We start from the raw sequence: 15,764 nt of genomic DNA, 5'->3' as shown, positions 1-15,764 counted from the left end.
GTGGTGGCGGGTGCCTGTAGTCCCAGCTACTCAGGAGGCTGAGACAGGAGAATCACTTGAACCCGGGAGGCAGAGGTTGCAGTGAGCTGAGATCGTGCCACTGCACTCCAGCCTGGCGACAGAGTGAAACTCTGTCTAAAAGGAAAATAATAAAATACAAAAATTAGCCAGGCATGGTAGGGGGCACTCGTAATCCCAGCTACTCGAGAGGCTGAGGCAGGAGAATCACTTGAACCCGGGAGACGGAGGTTGCAGTGAGCAGAGATCGCACCACTGTGTTCCAGCCTGGGCGAGAGAGCGTCTCAAAAAAAAAAAAAGTCAGCCTCCAGTGGCCTGGAGCAGTGTATCAGAGTGAGCTGGAGGGGCATGCAGAGGATATTCAGCACACCCCAGCCCCGGGCCCCTTAGGTTCCGGAGGTGAGCATCCTCCTCATGCCCTCATAATTCTTCCAGATTACTTGCCCAAAGACCACCTTGAGCACCTATGTCTCCTCTGCTGAAACTGTCTCCTTTATCTCTAGCACCTCTTCAGCACTATTAATAGCCTTCTAGTCACCCTCTTCTTCACTGAAATGTTAGGATTTCATTCCAAGTCCTGCCATCACCCTGAAGACCTCGAGTTCATGTGAGCAATGCAGTGAACGTCCAGGACCTCTCTGTTTCTGGGCTCCCTCATGTTTAGTGATTTTCAGTTCGTTCCTCTTCAGCCATAAGCCCTATGGCCACATCCAAGTTCTTTTCAGTCCCTAAGAGAAGCTCTCACTCTCTGAAATGGTAAATTCTCTATAGAGAACCGTGAAGAGTCTAATTATTCACCCTACTTGAAGACTAACAAGTTAGCCTGGTATAGTTTTATGGGTGCTGGTAGAAAACGCAAGACTCCTGGGTCAGAAATGAAGGATAATTTATTACCCACAGCAATAGCATTAGCCAGACTATCAGAATTTTTGTACTGGTTCCTTGAGTCCCAATTCCCACGGAGCAATGTGAAGAGGGCCGGACTGTACCTGCACACTCAGTGGGTTGCACTGAGGAGAGGAATGCTGAACTGAGGAAGTAGAATCTTTTATTTATTTATTTTGAGACAGAGTCTTGTTCTGTTGCCCAGGCTGGAGTGCAGCTCACTGCAGGCTCCGCCTCCATGGTTCCAATGATTCTCCTGCCTCAACCTCCTGGGTAGCTGGGATTACAGGCATGCACAACCACACCCGGCTAATTTTTGTATTTTTAGTAGCGACGGGGTTTCACCATGTTGGCCAGGCTGCTCTTGAACCCCTGACCTCAGGTGATCCGCTCACCTAGGACTCCCAAAGTGCTACAGCCACCGTCCCTGGCTGAATCAGAATCTTTTATTTATTTTCTATTATTATTTTTGAGACAAAGTCTCGTTCTGTCCCCCAGGCTGGAGTGCAGTGGCACAGTCTTGGCTCACTGCAACCTCCGCCTCCCGGGTTCAGGCGATTCTCGTGCCTCAGCCTCCGGAGTAGCTGGAACTACAGACATGTGCCACCAAGCCCAGCTAATTTTTCCATTTTTAGTAGAGACAGGGTTTTACCATGTTGGCCAGGCTGGTGTTGAACTCCTTGCCTCAAGAGATCCGCCCACCTCGGCCTCCCAAAATACTGGGATCACAGGCGTGAGCCCCCACACCCCGCCATGGAATTAGAATCTTTTACGATGGGCAGCACACAAGCCTGTGCTCTCTAGGGTGATATTATCTTTCTCCCAAGGTTATAAGCCAACTGCCCTTTGCTCTTGAGGAAAGCATCTCTACCTTTCAAGATTGTTCGCTTGTTTACTACAAAAACTTACTATTCAACAGTAGATTCCCCAGGCTCAGTATTCTTCAGTTGAGATGCAAATCCACTGCATGTTCAGCATCCATTTGGCTCATGGCATTGCTACCATGGGACTTAGACATGCCGCGGTAATAGAAAGTGTTTTGTCTCTGACCCAGGAGTCTCCTGTCTTTTGCCAACATCCAATCTTTTAGCTTGCAAATAGGGTAAAATCAAATCCCAGACTTGACATCTCTGATATAACCAAAGTAAATTTATTTTTTAGAAACTGATGTGTATTTTCCATCCACGTTATTTCCACATTGCTTAAGAGCCTGTGCAGGAACAGCTTAAGACCAGTCAGCGGTGGTTTCTACCCATTCAGTGGCCTGAGCAGTGGGAGCTGCAGACCAGTCTTCTGTGGCAGGCTGGGCACTCCAGGCTTCAGTAAGGACCTGAGGAATAGGCACAGAGGGCACCTGCCCACCATCGGACCAGTCTCCAACCTCAGGCTGAGCAGCGGTGAACTCAGGAGCTGGAGCAGTCCATCTGCCCTGAAATTCCTCCTTGGTCACAGTCTTTTCAGCAGCAGCCTGCTCCTCTTTTCCAATCTCTTCAGGATCTCTGTAGACGTAGAGATCAGGCATGACCTCCCACGGGTGTTCGAGGGAAATGGTGCCACACATGCGCAGAACTTCCAGGGCCAGCATCCACCAGCTCAGACCCACTGAGGGAGCTCCCTTGTTGCATGTGATGGCAATGTCCACATAGTGCAGAGGAAAATCTGTGTGACATAGAGCAATGGTAGGAAGGTTAACATAAGATGTCTCTGTGAGAGGCTGGTGGTCAGCCCTGGGATCAGTAACCACCAGAAGCCGTGGCTCCCCGGAGGCTGCCTGGATCTGGCTAGTGAAGGTTCCAGGAGTGAAGCGGCCAACAATTGGAGTGGCTCCAGTGGCAGCAGCAAACTTCAGCACAGCCCTCTGGCCAGTATTCCTAGAGGACGTGACACTGACATCAGCAGGGTTTTTAAAGGCAGTGATGGCACGAGCTGCCAGCAGAAGCTTCTCCCAGGTCCTCTTCAGACGTAGGATGTAGATGCCATCACTTTTCTTCTTACAGATGTACTACTCCATTTGGAAGTCAAGGTTGGTACCACCTAAGTGGGTTCCTGCTGCAAGGAACTTAAGGACATCCTCCTCCTTCATTTGCAGGACATCAAGGCTCTAGATATTGTGAAAGTTTCCCTTTAAGTTACAACGGGAATCTAGAACAATGCCGTATGGGCCCCTCTCTGGGTTGTGTGGAAAAGGCGTGAATTTATTTTAGTTTTTCAAACAAGTCATGCGCCGGGAGACATCACAAATGCTATTCTCTCTGAGGACCACTTATTCTCTTGGTGACCTCTATCAGCTTCTCTGGGAAGCCTTCTCCCCGAGCCTCCCATGCCCCTTCCTTCAACTGGGCTATATCACCCCTCTCTAGACTCCTAAAGAGCCTTCTCTCCCAGTACAATAGAATCTTTATGAGGTCAGATATAGTGTCTTCTCAATTGTATCTCCATGTTTAACACATCACCTGACACACTGTAGGTGCTTAATAAGTGCTTATGGAATGAATGAAGTGCTATTGCAGAGATATGCATAAAGCGGTATGTGAGTACAAAGGAAGGGAATCTAAATTAGAGTGGAGGTCTGGGAAAGGCCTCCTGGAAGTGGTGACACTTGAGGCTGACCTGAAGGACAGACAAGTCGGTTAGGTGTTTCAAGTGGTGAGAACGGTAGCGTGAATGCTCAGCAGTGGGAACGCGGATGGTGCCTTTGAGTAACGGCCAGTGACAGTACGGCTGCAGCTAGGGTCGGGGGGAATCAAGATGACTGACAGGTAGGTGAGGGATGGATTATGAAAAAGCGGAAGCCCGCTTTTCATTTCAGGTTTGGATTTTGTGTTTATTTACTTATTTATTTATGAGAAAGGGTCTCACTCTGTTGCCCAGGCGGGCACGATCTCGGCTCACTGCAACCTCTACCTCCCGAGTTCAAGTGATTCTCCCACCTCAGCCTCTTGAGTAGCTGGGATTACAGGTTTGCGTTACCACGCCCAGCTAATTTTTGTATTTGTATTTGTAATTTTTTTGAGACGGATCTCACTCTGTCACCCAGGCTGGAGTGCAGTGGTGCAATCTCGGCTCACTGCAACCTCCGCCTCCCGGGTTCAAGCAATTCTTCTGCCTTGGCCAACTGAGTAGCTGGGATTACAGGCACGCGCCACCATGCCCGGCTAATTTTTGTATTTTTAGTAGAGACGGGGTTTCACCACGTTGGCCGGGCTGGTATCGAACTCCTGACCTCAGGTGATCCGCCAGCCTCGGCCTCCCAAAGTGCTGGGATTACAGGGGTGAGCCACCGCGCCCGATAGGCTTGGACTTAGTTAAAGGCATACAGAATAACATGAAGTGGTGAGATGCAGAAAAAAGTAGTAATTTAAGAAAACTTGGCTTGCCACGCTGGTTCCTCTAGGGACCAGCTCTGCAACTCTGGGCAAGTCCTATCCCCTCTGACCTGAAGCAAAGTGAAACAGTGATGACATCTACCCCTAGCAGTGCTGTGACGATTAAATGCGATCTTAGGGAAAGCGCCTGGTATGTGCCGTTTACTCAAAAAAATGTCAGTTGTCCCTCTTCGCTCTGGCCCCATCCTCCTTATCTGCAAATGCGGGGAGGCCGGGCCACTCTCGCAGGTCGCTCCGGGAGCCGGCTGAGCAGTGGGAGGGGAAGCGGTGGGAGAGAAGGGCGCCAGCCAGTCGTCCCGGCACTGTGGCTGGTTCGGCTGCCGCTCAGCCGCGCGGGGGCGCTCTAGACTGCTCCTCGTGCTCTGTAGTGTTGCCTTCGCCCCGGAAGTAGTTGCGCAGCTGGGGTTGGTAAGGTCGGGCCATGGTGGGGCAGAGGTTGGGAAGATGGCGTGGCGAGGCTGGGCGCAGAGAGGCTGGGGCTGCGGCCACGCGTGGGCTGCGTCGGCGGGCGGCCGCAGCTGCGAGGAGCTCACTGCGGCCCTAACCCCGCCGCGGCTGCTCGGACGCAGGTAATAGCCGCCGGTCTGGTCTTCTCGCCTCTTGGTCCCTGAGCCCTAGCCGTGTATCCTCAGGGGCGGAGGCCGTCTGGGCCTTTCGTGCTGCCTCCAGCTCACCCCCTTCACCTTACCTGCCCCTTCTCTCTCCTCTCTCGCCTCCATCCAGTCCTCGCTTCTCGCTCCCCTTGCCCAGCCCAGCCCCCCGCGAGCCTGCGCTTTCTCCTTTCCCATTGGGAAGGACGTGACTGGAAGGGGAACTAAGCTGAAGGTTCGTTGCGTGCCACACTTCATAATCGCGAGAGGAAACTGTTGAGCCAGTTTCTGAAGTGAAGCAGTTAGTACAGCTGGCAGAATGGCGGTTTTTATTCTTTTTCCATCTAATTATAAAGGTTGTGTTCCGTTACAACCAGTCGTCTTCTTTAGCTTGTAGTGATCTAAGGGAGGACGAAATCTGATGGAAGGTATCACTTTGTGTCTGGCGAAGTCGTAGGAGAGGCTTTGTTGTTGAATTGAGACAGTGGAAGATTTGGTTTCCGGTTGATTTGGAAAGAAAACTACCGAACCTTCCGAGTAGAAGTGTGAAGCGTATGGTTTATCAGTATTGCTGATTTTTGCATCACAGTAATTCATTTCTAACTTGAGAGAGAAGAGAGAAATTCCTCACCTGTTTAAGAATCTGATGTGCATTTGGCTTTGAAAATTTTCCTCCTCTTTTGCTCAAAACTTTATTCCTCCCAGTTTCTGACTTGGTTAGATGGGTGCCTCGAATCCACCTGATTGTTGATAAGAAACATTGTTTATCAACACGTGGGATAGTCAATGGTAAATAATCGAGGCTGTAATGTGGCAGAGCCATTGCCTAATCTCAAGGATCACCTGGAGAGTTTGTATGGCTTTTATGTCCCAGGCCTCACCCCAGTCCTCCCAAATCACAGTCAGGAGAGGGGTGGGTGGAGTGGAAGAACCTGTATGTCCTACAAGCATTCCAGGTGAATTTTATCAGGAACTTGTGAAAACCTTACATATATTGTATCTTCATACACTGTAACATAGATCTGTCGGGCACTAATCTTAAACTCCTGGGGAGGTGGAAAATGAGGACAGATGGAGGTGGTAATCCCATTTGAGATTGCATGGTTTAAGGGGGGAAGAAAAGATTAATACTGGCCGGCCGTGGTGGCTCACACGCCTGTAATCCTGGCACTTTGGGAGGCTGAGGCAGGTGGATCACCTGAAGTCAGGAGTTCAAGACCAGCCTGGCCAACATTGCAAAACCCCGTCTCTACTAGAAATACAAGAAATTAGCGGGGCATGGTGGCGGGCGCCTGTAATCCCAGCTACTCGGGAGGCTGAGGCAGGAGAATGGCTTGAACCTGGGAGGCGGAGGTTGCAGTGAGCCGAGATCGTGCCATTGCACTCCAGCTTGAGCAACAGAGTGAGACTCCATCTAAAATAAATACTGTACATGTATTAGGAAGCAACAGGAAGTGTGTTAAATATTTAAGATTTATGTACACATCACCGTACTGGTTTTAGGAAGGGGAAGCAAAAGAAAACTAATGAGCCTCTAGTAAAAATTGAGCATGAAGACCATTTGAAACAGTGAACCAGAAACACATGAAATGTTGAAGATTAGTATTTAATGTCTGAAAAGCTTGCCATTTATATAGAAAGTTTGAAAATGACATTTTCGTGGTTGCATAAAAAAATATACATGAGAATGTAGGCCTGAAATAGAGCATTTGCCTCTGGAAATAAGTTCTTAAAGTTAATAGAGAGTGTCAGTTTACCTTATATATAACCTTTATTAGCTGTATGTTGACTTCTTATGGCTTTGAAATTAGCTTGCAGAAGAATGACCCAATCCATGTCATTTGATGTATTAATAATAGGCCTGAAGTGGGACCAGGAATTTGCATTTTACAAGCACTCTAGGTGGTGATACTAGGGTCTGAAAACTACTGCAGGCCCAAGGCGGCCCACCAGTCAAGAATGGTTTATATTTGTAAAGGATTGTAAAACAAAAATAGTAATATGTGACAGATTTCAGTAGTCCACAAAGACCGAAATATCTTCTATCTGGCCTTTTACACAAAAGGGAAAAAAAATCTCATTTGGGCTCCTCGTAAACTTTACTTATGCTAAGGTTTGAGGCTTGAAAGTGGAAACCTGTTTAATTTGCCAATTGTATGAAACTATCCAAGGGGAGAAAATAGTTGAATTGTAACACTTAACATTTTATATTTTTAAAAAGCTTGCAGTTTGTATGGAAAGTTTATATTGAGATGACAGTCTCTCTCTTTCTCTTTCTATATATATATATATATATTTTTTTTTTTTTTTTTTAGAGACAGAGTCTTGCTCTGTTGCCCAGGTTGGAGTGCAGTGGCACGATCTCAGCTCACTGCAACTTCTGCCTCCTGGGTTCAAGCGATTCTCCTGCCTCAGCCTCCTGAGTAGCTGGGATTACAGGCGTGCACCACCATGATGCCTGGCTAAGTTTTGTGTTTTTTTGTGGAGACGGGGTTTTGTTATGTTGGCCAGGCTGGTCTCCAACTCCTGGTCTCAAGTGATCTGCCCGCCCCTGCCTCCCAGTGTTGGGATTACAGGCTTGAGTCACCATGCGTAGCCTCAAAATGTCTTTAGGTAAGATACTTGACGTATTAGTCAATCGTATATATTATATTTTGTTTTAACTGACCATCTATTAACTCAAGATGGGGTCAAGAAAATAATTTTGTTATGCCAGAGTTTATGTAGAATCCATCCCCCCGGCCAATATCTTTTGTATTTTTAAGAGGCGAGTTGTTCTGTCACCTAGGCTGAAGTGCAGTGGCACTATCATAGCTCACTGCAGCCTCAGACTCCTGGGTTCAAGGGATCCCCCACTCAGCCTTCCTGGTAGCAAGGACTACAGGTACGCACTAGCATGCCTCGGGCTCTATTTTGTTTTAAGTGGAATGAATCTAATCAGTTGTATATGCTTAGACACATTTTGTCTCCATTTGAACATTAGGCCATTTCTACTTAATTTGTTCATACAAATCTTGAGTAACATAAACATTAGCGCTGACCTGTGTATTTAAGTTGTATTGTCTTTACCGTTGCACTCTTAAAAACAATGCACAGGCAGGGCGCGGTAGCTCATGCCTGTAATCCCAGCACTTTGGGAGGCTGAGGCAGGTGGATCACCTGAGGTCAGGAGTTCTAGACCAGCCTGGCCAACATGGTAAAAACCCATCTCTACTAAAATACAAAAATTAGCCAGGCATAGTGGCAGGGGCCTGTAATCCCAGCTACTCAGGGGGCCGAGGCAGGAGAATCGCTTGAACCCAGGAGGCGGAGGTTGCAGTGAGCCGAGATTGCGCCATTGCACTCCAGCCTGGGGGACAAGGGCAAGACTTCATCTCAAAAAAAAAAAAAAAAAAAGCACAAAGGCTGTGCGGTGGCACAGGCCTGCAGTCTCAGCACTTTGGGATGCTGAGGCAGGAAGATCACTTGAGTCTAGGAGTTTGAGACCAGCCTGGGCAATATAGGGAGACTCCTGTCTCTACAAAAATTTAAAAAAATTGGTGGGTATGGTGGTGCTTGCCTCTGGTCCCAGCTACGTGGGAGGCTAAGGGAGGAGGATTGCTTGAAGCCAGAAGGTGAAGGTGAAGGTTGCTGTGAGCCATGAGGGCGCCACTGTCCTCCAGCCTGAGTGAGTGAGACCCTGTCTCAAAAAAAGACCCAAAAAACAAAAAACCAAAACATTTATAAGACTGTGTTGTCACTCACGATTAGGTGAACACATATATTGGTGTAACTTTTTCTACTTAAAAGTTATAGGGTTGTATTAAAAAAAAAAAAAATCTGAGCTGGCCAGGTGCAGTGGCTCACGCCTGTAATCCCAGCACTTTGGGAGGCCGAGGTGGGTGGATCACCTGAGGTCAGGAGTTTGAGACCAGGCTGGCCAACGTGGTGAAACCCCCTCTCTACTAAAAACACAAAAATTAGCCGGGTGTGGTGGCGTGCGCCTGTAATCCCAGCTACTTGGGAGGCTGAGGAAGGAGAATCGCCTGAACCCGGGAGGCAGAGGTTGCAGTGAGCCGAGATCACGGCATTGCACTCCAACCTGGGCAACAGGAGCAAAACTCTGTCTTAAAAACAAAAACGAAAAAACAACTGAACCATAACTGTGGCTGGTGGCAACTTAAGTATTCATGACATCCTCCCACTTTGAGCACATTTGATTGCTTCCCCAAATCACTAATTCCTGGAAGAAGGACCAGAGCAGCAGAGTCAAGGCAGGCCTGCCGTGGTGAGTTGTCTTATGCCTCAAGGGACGGTCTTTCCCATCCCCATCCATTTTATTGCGGCGCTTCACTTTGTTTTCCAACGTATTCAGGTAAGTAATTTATTTCCCTATCTTATATACCCATCTGATTGGGAAGAGGTGAATAACCTAAACCTGTGAATAAGATGGAAAACATTTGCAATTAGAGACATTTATCGTGCTTTTCCTTGTTTCACACTTTAAGAAATTTAAGGCCGGGTGCAGTGGCTCACGCCTGTAATCCTTCGGGAGCACTTTGGGAGGCTGAGGCAGGTGGATCACCTGAGGTCAGGAGTTCAAGACCAGCCTGGCCAATATGGCGAAACCCCGTCTCTACTAAAAATACAAAAAAAAAAAAAAAAAAAAAAGTCGGTCCTGGTGGCAGGCATCTGTAATCCTAGCTACTTGGGAGGCTGAGGCAGGGGAATCACTTGAACTCGAGAGGCGGAGGTTACAGTGAGTTGAGATGGTGGTGCCACTGCACTCCAGCCTGGGTGACAGAGCGAGGACCCCCCCCCCCACCAAACAAAAGGAAATTTAAAATGAAAGCTCACTAAAAAGAGAAAATGTACCTTATATAATATGTAATAAACATACTACATCTAAAAGCATCCTTATTCCGATAGAAAACCAAACTCTGACCTAAACAATTAGGGGAATTTATTGGTTTATGCAGTTCAAAAGTGTAGAGGTAGGACTGGCTTCTAGTGAGACAAGTCCAGTGTCTCAAATTGTCACCAGACACCATTTTCTCCATGGCTTGTCTCTGTTTCCTAAATGTTGGCTTTATTCTCTCAGCATGCTATCTCCTTGTGGTTATAAGATGGCTGCCAGCAGCTCTTGGGGCTATATATTTTTAGGTGCAAATCTAGCAGGAAAAAAAAGTTGTCTTCTCCGTTATCACAAACAAAATCTTGAAATTGAATTTCATTGGACCAGATTGGCCTAACTTGGGACAGGTGCCCATCCTTGAATCCCTTGAAGTTGCCAGGGAATGGGATGTGAAAGTTGGCTTAAGCCAATCTTGGGCTTGGTATATCTCATCAAATGAAATGGCTGGAAATTCTAGGCTATGGTTTGGAAAAGGAGAAGAGGGCATGGATGCTGGGAGTAAGTCCTAGTGAAACATTTGTATTGGAATTCTTTGTTTTGTTACCTAGGTAGGATTAATCTGTGGGACAACAAACCATTCTAATTTAAGTACAAGTATTGTTGGAAGAGTGAGGAATCAGGTTCTAGCTCCTTGCTATTCCAAGTGGTTCATGAACTAGTAGTTTGGGCATCATCTAGGACAGGGGTTTGTAAAAGGTCAGAAAGAAAATATGGCCGCATGTGGTCTTTGTTGCATATTCTTTCTCTTTCTTTTTAAGCAACTCTTTAAACATGTAAAAACCATTCTTAGTTGGGGGCTTAAATCCACTCTATAGGCCATAGTTTGACAACCCCTAATTTAGGCACTTGTTTAGATATGCAAAATCTCAGACTCACCTTGCCCTGGACCTACTAAATTAGAATGTTTTTAGTGAGATTTCCAGGTGATTTGTATGTAGACTAAAGTTTCCCCAAACCTGTGGTATGAATAGATCTCGACTCTGGCGGCATATGAGAATCACCTGGGGAGGTCTTATAACTACTAACGCCTTGGGCCCACTCTTAGAGATTCTAATTTAATTGATATGAGGTAGAGCCATGGTGTAGGACTTTTAAGAGCTCACCAGGCAGTTCTAATGTATAGCCAGAATTGAGAATTACTGCTCTAGACTAGGAAGCATAACTGCCTCTGCCACATCTAGTGTGGTAGATAAAACACTATGGCCACAATATTTTGTACTTCTTCTCATCCGAAGTTGGAGTCAACTTCCTTATTCCTTGGAGCTGGGTTGGACTTGTGGCTTAGTTTGACTGGTAGCCTGTGGTGGAAGTAATATTGTGCAAGGTCCAGAGTCGGCCTCAGAAGACCTTGCAGCTTTTGCCATTGCCCACTTGGAACACTCCCTCTGTCATGGTAGAAGCCCCTGCTAGACTACTGAACACCAAGGACTGGGCGGTGAGAGAGCAAGCAGACAACAACCAGCACTAAGGCTGCAGGTACGAGTGAGGCCATCTGAGACTCTCCAGCTCTGATTAAGCAGTCAAGAGTACTGGCTGGGGCTGGGCGTAGTGGCTCACAACTGTAACTCCAGCACTTTGGGAGGCCAAGGCGGGCAGATCACGAGGTTAGGAGATTGAGACCATCCTGGTTAACACGGTGAAACCCCGTCTCTACTAAAAATACAAAAAATCAGCCAGGCGTGGTGGCGGGCGCCTGTAGTCCCAGCTACTCTGGAGGCTGAGGCAGGAGAATGGCGTGAACCCAGGAGGTGGAGCTTGCAGGGAGCCAAGGTAGCGCCACTGCACTCTAGCCTGGGTGACGGAGCGAGACTCTGTCTCAAAAAAAAAAAAAAAAAAAAAAAAAAAAGTACTGGCTGCCTTGAGTGATCCAGGTGAGAACAGTGGAATCGGTCCCCAGGTGGAGGCAGCTAACCTAGAGAATCATGAGAAATAATAAATTACAGTTTTAGGCCAGGCATGGTGGCTCATGCCTATAATCCTAGCACTTTGGGAGGCCAAGATAGGAGGATCACTTGAAGCCAGGAGTTCGAGACCAGCCTGGTCATCATAGCAAGACCCCATCTCTTGGTGCGGTGGCTCACACCTGTAATCCCAGAACTTTGGGAGACCGAGGCGGGTGGATCACTTGAGCTCAGGAGTTCGAGATCAGCCTGACCAATATGGTGAAACCCCATCTCTACTAAAAATACAAAAATTAGCCAGGTGTGGTGGTGTGTGCCTGTAGTCCCAGCTACTCAGGAGGCTGAGACAGGAGAATTGCTTGTACCTGGGAGGTGGAGGTTGCAGTGAGCCGAGATCATGCCACTGCACTCCAGCCTAGGTGACACTGTCTCAAAAAAAAAAAAAAGTAATAAATTATGGTTTTAAGCCAGTGCATTTTAGAGTGGTTAAGATGTAGATACCTTAATTTTAAAATGCTTTATTACTAAAAAATTCTAATGATCATCTGAGCCTGCAGTGAGTCGTAATCTTTTTGCTGGTGGAGGGTCTTGCCTCTGTTGATGGCTGTGGACTGAGCAGAGTGGCGGTTATTGAAGGTTGGGGTAGCGGTGGCAATTTCTTAAAATAAGACAACATGAAGTTTGCCACGTTGATTGACTCCTCCTTTCACAAAAGATTTCTCAGTAGCATGTGATGCTGTCTGACAGCATTTTATCCACAGTAGAACTTCTTTCAGAGCAGGAGTAAATCCTCTCAAACCGTGCTGCTGCTTTATCAGCTAGGTTTATGTAATAATCTAAATCCTTTGTTGTCATTTCAACAGTGTTCATAGTGTCTTCCCCAGGAGTAGATTCCATCTCAAGAGACCACTTCCTTTGCTCATCCATAAGAAGCAACTTCTCATCTGTTCAAGTTTGATCATGAGATTGCAGCAATTCAATCACATCTTCAGGCTCTACTTCTAATTCTAGTTCTCTTGCTCTTTCTTTTTTTTCGAGATGGAGTTTCACTCCTGCCACCCAGACTGGAGTGCAATGGCACGATCTTGGCTCACTGCAACCTCTGCCTCCCAGGTTCAAGTGATTCTCCTGCCTCAGCCTCCTGAGTAGCTGGGATTACAGGCACCCACCACCATGCCTGGTTAATTTTTTTGGATTTTTAATAGAGATGAGGTTTCACCATGTTGGCCAGGCTGGTCTCGAACTCCTGAACTCAGGTGATCTGCCTGCCTCGGCCTCCCAGAGTACTGGGATTACAGGCGTGAGCCACTGCACCCAGCCTTTAGTTCCCTTTCTATTTCTGCCGCATCTGCAGTTACTTCCTCCACTCCAGTCTTGAGCCCCTCAAAGTCATACTTGAGTGTTGTAATCAGCTTCTTCTAAACTCCTGTTAATGTTGATACTTTGACCTCCTCTCATGAATCATGAATGTTCCTGATGACATCTAGAATGGTAGATCTTTTCCAGAAGCTTTTCAATTTACCTTGCCCAGATCCATCAGAAAAATCACTCTCTGTGGCTATTGCCTTACAAAATGTATTTCTTTTTTTTTTTTTTTTACAAAAAAAGGGGGAAAAAAAAGAAAATGTATTTCTTAAATAATAAGACTTAAAAGTTGAAATTCCTCCTGGATGTATGTGGATGCAGAATGGACATTGTGTTAGCAGGCATGAAAACAACATTCATCTTCTTGTACCTGTGCATCTGAGCTCTTGGGTGACCAGACACACTGTCAATGAACAGTAGTGTTTTGAAAGGAATCTTTTTTTTCTCAGCATTTGGTCTCAACATTGGGCTTAAAATATTTGGTAAACTGTTTGGGCACAGTGGCTTGCGCCTGTAATACCAGCACTATGGGAGGCCAAGGCGGGTGGATCTCCTGAGATCAGGAGTTCAAGACCAGCCTGGCCAACATGGTGAAACCCCATCTCTACTAAAAACACGAAAATAGCCGGACATGATGGCAGGCGCCTGTGATCCCAGCTGCTCGGAGGGTTGAGGCAGGAGAATCGCTTGAACCTGGGAGGCGGAGGTTGTAGTGAGCCGAGATAGTGCCACTGCACTTCCAGCCTGGGTGACAGAGTGAGACTCCATCTCAAAAAGTAAAAATAAACAAAAAATATTCCATAAATGATGCTGTAAACAGGTGTGCTGTAATCTAGGCTTTGTTGTTCGATTTATAGAGCATGGGCAGAGTAGTTTACCATCATTCTTAAGGGTTCTAGGATTTTCAGAATCGTAAATGAGCATTGGCTTCAACTTAGTCACCAACGGCATTAGTGCCTAATGAAGTCAGCCTGTCCTTTGAAGCTTTGAAGCCAGGCATTGCCTCCTCACCTGTAGCTATGAAAGTCTTAGATGGCATCTTCTTCCAATAGAAGGCTGTTTTGTCTACTTTGCAAATCTGTTTAGTGTAGCCACCTTCATCTTAGGATCTTCTTGTTAAGTTGCTGCAGTTTCTACATCCACACTTGCTGCTTCAAGTTGCACTCGTATGTTATAGAGACAGCTTGTTTCCTTAAACCTCATGAACCAACCTCTGCTAGCTTCAGACTTTTTTCCTGCAGCTTCCTCAATTCTTTCAGCCTTCGTAGAATTGAAGGAGTTAGTCTTGCTCTAGATTGGCTGTGGCTTAAGGGAATGTTGTGGCTGATTTGATCTTCTATTCAGATGACTGTAATTTTTTCCATGTTGGCAATAAGGCTGTTTTGCTTTCTTACTCTTTTTTTTTTTTTTTTTTTTTTTGGAGACAGAGTCTTGCTCTGTCGCCCAGGCTGGAGTGCAGTGGCACAATCTCAGCTCGCTGCAGCCTCCACCTCCCAGGTTCAAGCAATTCTCCTGCCTCAACCTCCCCAGCGGCTGGGATTACAGGTGCCCACCACCACGCCCAGCTAATTCTTGTATTTTTAGTAGAGATGGGGTTTCACATTTTTGGCCAGGCTGGTCTCGAACTCCTGACCTCAGTTGATCCTTCCGTCTTGGCCTCCCAAAGTTCTAGGATTACAGGTGTGAGCCACCACACCCAGCCTACTATTTTTCTCTTCTCAGGAGTAGCACTTAAAATTTCCTTCAGTAGTTTTGCTGTTGTTGTTTATACAGAGTCTAGTTCTGTCATCCAGGTTGGAGTGCAGTAGTGCATTTGTAGCTCACTGCAACCTTGACCTCCTAGGCTCAAGTGATCTTCCTGCCTCAGCCTCCCAAGTAGCTAGTACTATAGGCGCAAGCCACCACACTTGGCTAATTTTTAAATTTTTTATAGAGACAGGAACTCACCATGGTGCCCAGGTTGGTTTCAAACTCCTGAACTCAAGTGATCTTCCTGCCTTAGCTTCCCAGAGTGCTGGGGTTACAGCTGTGAGCCACCATGTCCGGCAAGAATTGTTTCTTTGTATTTACAAGTTGGCTGTTTGTGCCAGAGGCTTAGCTTTTGGCCTGTCTCAGCTTTTGACATTCCTTCTCCGCTAAGCTTAATTATTTCTAATTGGGTGGGCACTTTGGGAGGCTGAGGCGGGAGGATCACCTGAGGTTGGGAGTTTGAGACCAGCCTGGCCAACATGGCGAAACCCCGTCTCTACTAAAAATACAAAAATTAGCTCGGTGTGGTGGCGGGTGCTTATAGTCCCAGCTACTTGGGAGGCTGAGGCAGGAGAATCGCTTGCACCCGAGAGGTGAAGGTTGCAGTGGGTTAGGATCACGCCACTGCACTCCAGCCTGGGTGATAGAGCGAAACTCCATCTCAAAAAAAAAAAAAAAAAAAAAAAATTATTTCTAATGATTTCAAGCCAGAGACATGTGACTGTTCCTTTCAGCTTGAACACTTAGCAGTGATTGTAGGGTTATTAATTGACCAGTTTCAATATTGTTGTGTTCTAAGGAATGGGGAGGTCCAAGGAGAGGGAAAGGTGGGCAATGGCCGGTTGGTAGAGCAGTCAGAACCTACACAGCATTATTAAGTTCATTGTCTCATGGTTCATGGCACCCAAAACAATTTCAGTAGTAACATCAAAGGTCATTGATCACAAATCACCATAACAGATACGAAAAAATTGAA

The 15,764-nt window shown here is 46.7% G+C and overlaps 1 protein-coding gene across 5 annotated transcripts in view; it reads left to right on the top strand.

Annotated features, from left to right (window-relative positions):
• Nucleotides 1-4,640: 4,640 nt before the first annotated feature.
• PARL (presenilin associated rhomboid like) overlaps nucleotides 4,641-15,764 on the top strand; it is a 52,598-nt gene continuing 41,474 nt past the window's right edge. For 4 of the 5 annotated variants that reach the window (XM_063621826.1, XM_063621824.1, XM_063621827.1 and 1 more), the window contains exon 1: nucleotides 4,667-4,858. In XM_063621826.1, the coding sequence (XP_063477896.1) occupies nucleotides 4,734-4,858 (125 nt within the window). In that variant the 5' untranslated portion in view covers nucleotides 4,667-4,733. Of the gene's footprint in view, nucleotides 4,859-15,764 lie in introns of all 5 variants that reach the window. The other variant, XM_063621822.1, reaches the window with a different exon arrangement.

The sequence above is a fragment of the Symphalangus syndactylus genome, chromosome 17 (assembly GCF_028878055.3).
Source record: "Symphalangus syndactylus isolate Jambi chromosome 17, NHGRI_mSymSyn1-v2.1_pri, whole genome shotgun sequence".
In the NCBI taxonomy this organism is placed as follows: domain Eukaryota; kingdom Metazoa; phylum Chordata; class Mammalia; order Primates; family Hylobatidae; genus Symphalangus; species Symphalangus syndactylus.
The sequence above is the reverse complement of the archived record's forward strand: the minus strand, read 5'-3'. Positions and strand labels throughout refer to the sequence as shown.